The sequence below is a fragment of the Ictidomys tridecemlineatus genome, chromosome 11 (genome assembly GCF_052094955.1).
Source record: "Ictidomys tridecemlineatus isolate mIctTri1 chromosome 11, mIctTri1.hap1, whole genome shotgun sequence".
Classification (NCBI taxonomy): Eukaryota; Metazoa; Chordata; class Mammalia; order Rodentia; family Sciuridae; genus Ictidomys; species Ictidomys tridecemlineatus.
The window spans coordinates 120915702-120920478 of NC_135487.1; the positions used below are offsets into that span (position 1 = coordinate 120915702).

Consider the following 4777-nt stretch of genomic DNA (forward strand, 5'->3'; position numbering starts at 1 on the left):
TTAAGCTAAACAAAGAACAATGTTTCATAATTATAGGATTGAAGATATATAACATTAAACTCCTAGTCTAAGCAACCACGTGTGGTAGATCTGATAGAGAGGTGATAAAATTTAGGTTACATTGAGATAAAACTGATTCTAGAGCAAGGAAGGTAATCATTCCAAGTCACCTAGTGACACATTTTAAGAAAGCTCTTAAACAAAATGGAAAGTATCTGGTGAAGAAACCAGATAAAAATTAGAGTTCTGTGAACTTTAATTCACCATTAAGTTAACAACAAAAACCATTACCCACCACCAAAACACCCTTTAGCTATTTTAAACATATTATAATGGAGACACTTATTATCCATTTTCAAATATTTTAATTGTTTTTTTTTGTGTCAGTGAAATATTAGCTACATCTATACATCTTTATAGACAATAGGAACAAAAGAAGGAAGGCATATAAAAGTAGAACTTTACATCATTTAGAGATATTTAATACACCTCCCTATTTAGCAATCAACCAAGATTGCATTGCTTCAGGTGAGACTCCTACAAGAACAGAGCAGCGGTGGTGATACCCTTGGTTCTTTCCAAGATAGCTCAAAGTTAATGAATACTTTTCTATTATATGGATCATTTTGTGAAGGGCCCTACTGAAATCTTTTTAAACTGGGTAGAAATAGTTGCATCTTCTATACAAACTGCCCTTCACGTTTTACTTATCGTTTAATAAACCGGCTAAAATCACCCCTTAAGTGTCCTGAGAAAGCAAAATACTTATTGGTGTAAGTTTGAAAAGTGTTTTTAGTTTGGAACTGATTTTCAAGAAACCCAAGTTTAATCTGTACCCCACAAAGTCTATCAAAATAAGGCCATGGAGAGCTTGCATTATGAGGTGAGTAAAGTGCTAAATAAATGGAAGAGGGAGATCGTCAGCATTGCATTCATTTCTGCATCCTCAGAAAGGATGTTTCCATGGGTGTGAGAAATATTCTCATTACAGAGCTTTAGGATAAAATCTTACTCTGCCAAGCACTTTCCGAATGGCCACCTGCACATCCTTATTCCTAAAGCTATATACCATGGGGTTTAACAATGGAGTCACAACCGTGTAGGTCACTGTCACTAGCCTGTCTTTGCTAGATGAGTACTTAGCTGATGGTCGTAGATACACAAAGGAGGCACAGCCGTAGTGGACAATGACCACTGTGAGATGGGAAGCGCAGGTGGAGAAGGCTTTGCGCTTGCCCTCAGCTGATGGGATCCTCAGGATGGTGCGAACAATGAAGCCGTAGGAGATGCAGATGAAAGTCAGGGGGACCATAAGAGCTAGAACTCCCCCAATGAAGATTAATAGCTCATTGACGGAGGTGTCCGTGCAGGCAAGCCGGATAACTGGTGAGATGTCGCAGAAGTAGTGGTTGATTTTGTTTGGGCCACAGAAAGGGAGTTCAAAGACTAGGAGGGAGCCCGTCAGTGAGAACAGAAAACCAGCCCCAGCACAAGCTGCTGCCAGTAGTCCACACACCTGCCAGCGCATAAGGACAGGGTATCGAAGTGGATGGCAGATGGCAACATAGCGATCATAACCCATCACCCCCAGGAGCATGCAATTAGTGACAGCAAAACCAAGGAAGAAGAACATCTGAATGGCACAGTTGGTAAATGAGATCGTCCTAAGCAGAGACAGCAGATTTATGAGCATCTTGGGCAGAATGACTAAGGTGTAGCACGTCTCCGAGACGGAGAGGACCCCGAGGAAGAAGTACATAGGTATGTGGAGACTGCGATCTTGTCGGATGACAGTAACAATAGTGATGTTCCCACTTAGAATAAGCATGTAAAGGCACAGGAAAAGAGCGAAGAGGATGAGTTGGATTTTCCCAAGACTGGAGAATCCCAACAACAGGAACTCTGTGACAGAGGAGAAATTAGATGGGTTGACGTGGTCCCAGAGATTAACCTGCAGAGAGCAGAAACAGAGGAAGAGATTGTGAACCTTCAAATGTGCAGTTAGTGCCACTATAAGTTGAGTAATAAAAAATAAATCAGAGAAAGTAAAAGGACCTGTGCTACAAGGAAATACTATGTTGATCACATCACTTCATAGTATTCTTTCCAAACACTGTGATTACATCTGTCTTCAGTATCATTTCTGCATCTTTTAATGTGTGTAAGTTTAGTTGTTCTTTCTCATACAGCCAATTCAAATACTAAGGAATCAAAATAGAAATACTCTGTATAATGACCCTGGCTTTGCCATTTACTATCTGTGCAATCCTCTGTGCCCCAGATTCCTCATCTATAATGTGGAAATGTTAATAGTATCTCTCCTAGATTTTCACAAACATTCAATCACTTAATGGAATATGTGCTTCTTCTAAGCTCTTAATAATTGTCAGTTTCTGCTGTGTGTGTTACTTAACTTTAATGAAGTGACTACTAGTTTTTCTTGTTTCTTGTTTCCTGTAAATAAATGTATATTTACCCAGAGGTTTTATTTTGTATTTTTAAACCCTATGACTTTATTTGAACCAAACGACTGGACCAACATCTAAACCCAATTCCTATTGGGGTACATTTTTAGTGATAATAATATTGGGCTGATTGCACTTTATCCTTTCCTTTAATGACACAACCTACTTGATTGACCCTCTTGAGAGAAGGGAGTTAAGAGGACCTTGGCATAGGAAAGCTTTTTTTGTCATATTTAAAATTTAAATCGTTCTGGGGAAACATGAAGTTTTCATGGCTACTTAGTCGGACACAATGTGTCATTCCATTAAGAGGGACCTGACTTAAAGTTCTGATGGAATTATAGCTTTAAATTCAAAAGGTAGTAAGTCCAAGCTATCAGACCTCTCCTCAATGTGAGCCATTACATCTCCTCACCTTTTCTCTGGAGTTCCAACAGAACTCGCGGTTGCATTTACCACACCTGACCTTGAAGGGTTTCCAGCTCCTCCAATTTCACCTTGTTAAAGGGTGGGCAAATTCTTTCCCCTTTGATTCAACAACAACAACAACAACAACAACAAAGGTTTTTGTTTGTTTGTTTTGTTTTTGGTACAGGGGTTTGAGCCCAGGGGCACTCTACCACAGACCTATATCAACAATCCTTTATTTTTAATTTTGAGACTGGGTCTCACTAACTTGTTCATGTTGGCCTCCAACTCGGGATCCTCCTGTCTTAGCATCTGGAGTTGCGGGGATTACAGGTGGGCACAATCATGATGGGCTTAACTAAAGTCAAATTTGAATTTGATAAATCAATAAGAAGTCTTGAATAAAATGAAAGCACAGAAGTGAATTCCAAGATGAAAACAATTTCACCAATGTAGCTCAACTTAGGAGACCAACTGGCACCTGATCCTATCTATGCATTTGAGGTACAATTCTTTCACCCACTACCATTTCTGAGTGTTTTCACTTAAGTCTTTCTCACTGATAAGAGAGGGTTTGGAACAGAAATATCATTTCTGCTTTTGTATTCAAATGGATCATAGCGACCAGTGGTAGACTAATAGGTAAAATCATATTTCCTGAGTAAAGTCACTACTTTCATGAATTTATTCATTTTATACTGTGTTCATTTAATTATTCTGCTCATTAAATTAAATTAATGAGTGAACACATTTAATAAGCATTTATTGTCTATAGTACACAAATCTTATGAACTACCCAGCATTTTTGGCAAGAATGATGCTAAGTCAACTTATCTTCTTCACAAACTCTTTTCTTCTTTTCCCAAATGTGCCAATTTTTTTTAAATGGAGGCTTTTCTGCAGCAACATTATGTGTTTTAATCTAACAGCATCTCTCCTCTGTGATTTCACTCATCATTTTTCTTATACCCGAAAAACCTTCATTTACTTTGAATCCATTCCTAATCACCCAGCTGAAAATTGCAACCCCTGGCTACTCTGGTCTCCAAAGATAAGAGTGATATAAGCTTACCTTTCTTTTAAACTTTCTTTTAACAACTTCCTATTGTATTCTAGACTGTATCATGAAGCATAGCTGTCTCTACTTTTTTATGTACCAGAATGTAAATGACTTGGCGATAAGTTTATATCCCCAGAACAATGGAAAAAAAAATTGCCACATAAAAGCTATTTGTTCAATCAATTATTAACTATTTGATGAATATTCCATTAGATATTAAGTCTTTTAGAAAGGGCATCTGTAAAAGGTATCCTTCAAGCTCATGAAAGAGATGGTAGTATTTTTAATCTTGGAAGGAGATATATGAGACCCAAGATCGAGTCTGCAGCCTATTAGATCTAATGTATGAGATCCCGTCTGTAGACTATTAGATCACATTGCATAGCTATAATTGTACCAGCGCATCATAATCTGTCACACAATCAATGATTTGTGAACAGCTTGATCCGGTGCTCATGAATTCCCCTACCATTGCTCTCCCCAATTACCTTTGTTCCCAATACTTTATACATAAAATAATGAATAACAATACTAACGCCACTGGGTTCATCCTTGAGGAATGCAATTTATTTACCTTCTCAGCTCCCATTTCTGAGATTTATGCAGTAGATTATTGTCCACAGAACTCTAGAATAGTGAGATTCAAGGAAAGCGGTGGTCTGTAAAGAAAGGCAGCTCCATTAGACATTCATTTGCTAATGAGATTTTTCTAATATTCCTTTGTCAAAAAATATTATTTTCAAGTGATATTTAATAATGGAAGATGAATGTCCTAAGCCCATTTTTAACAGAGAGCTATGGTCTTTTTCACTGATCCAGGGAAGATTTCCTAAAGGATTCAGGG

General features: G+C 37.9%; 1 protein-coding gene across 1 annotated transcript; it reads right to left on the bottom strand.

Annotated features, from left to right (window-relative positions):
• Window positions 1–606: 606 nt before the first annotated feature.
• LOC101957301 (olfactory receptor 10R2) lies at window positions 607–4405 on the bottom strand. The gene is made up of 2 exons (XM_078027837.1): window positions 4331–4405; window positions 607–1951 (listed from the first exon to the last, which is right to left on the bottom strand). The coding sequence occupies exons 1-2, from the start codon at window positions 4403–4405 to the stop codon at window positions 986–988; spliced, it is 1041 nt and encodes a 346-aa protein (XP_077883963.1). The 3' UTR covers window positions 607–985.
• Window positions 4406–4777: the final 372 nt, after the last annotated feature.

Bases quoted from the DNA above. Each gene is read 5' to 3' on its own strand.
- LOC101957301 (XM_078027837.1), bottom strand. From the start codon at position 4,405: ATGGTAGGGGAATTCATGAGCACCGGATCAAGCTGTTCACAAATCATT. The intron at 1,952-4,330 runs GTACAATTATAG...TGCTCTCTGCAG, and splicing joins TGACAGATTATGATGCGCTG to GTTAATCTCTGGGACCACGT.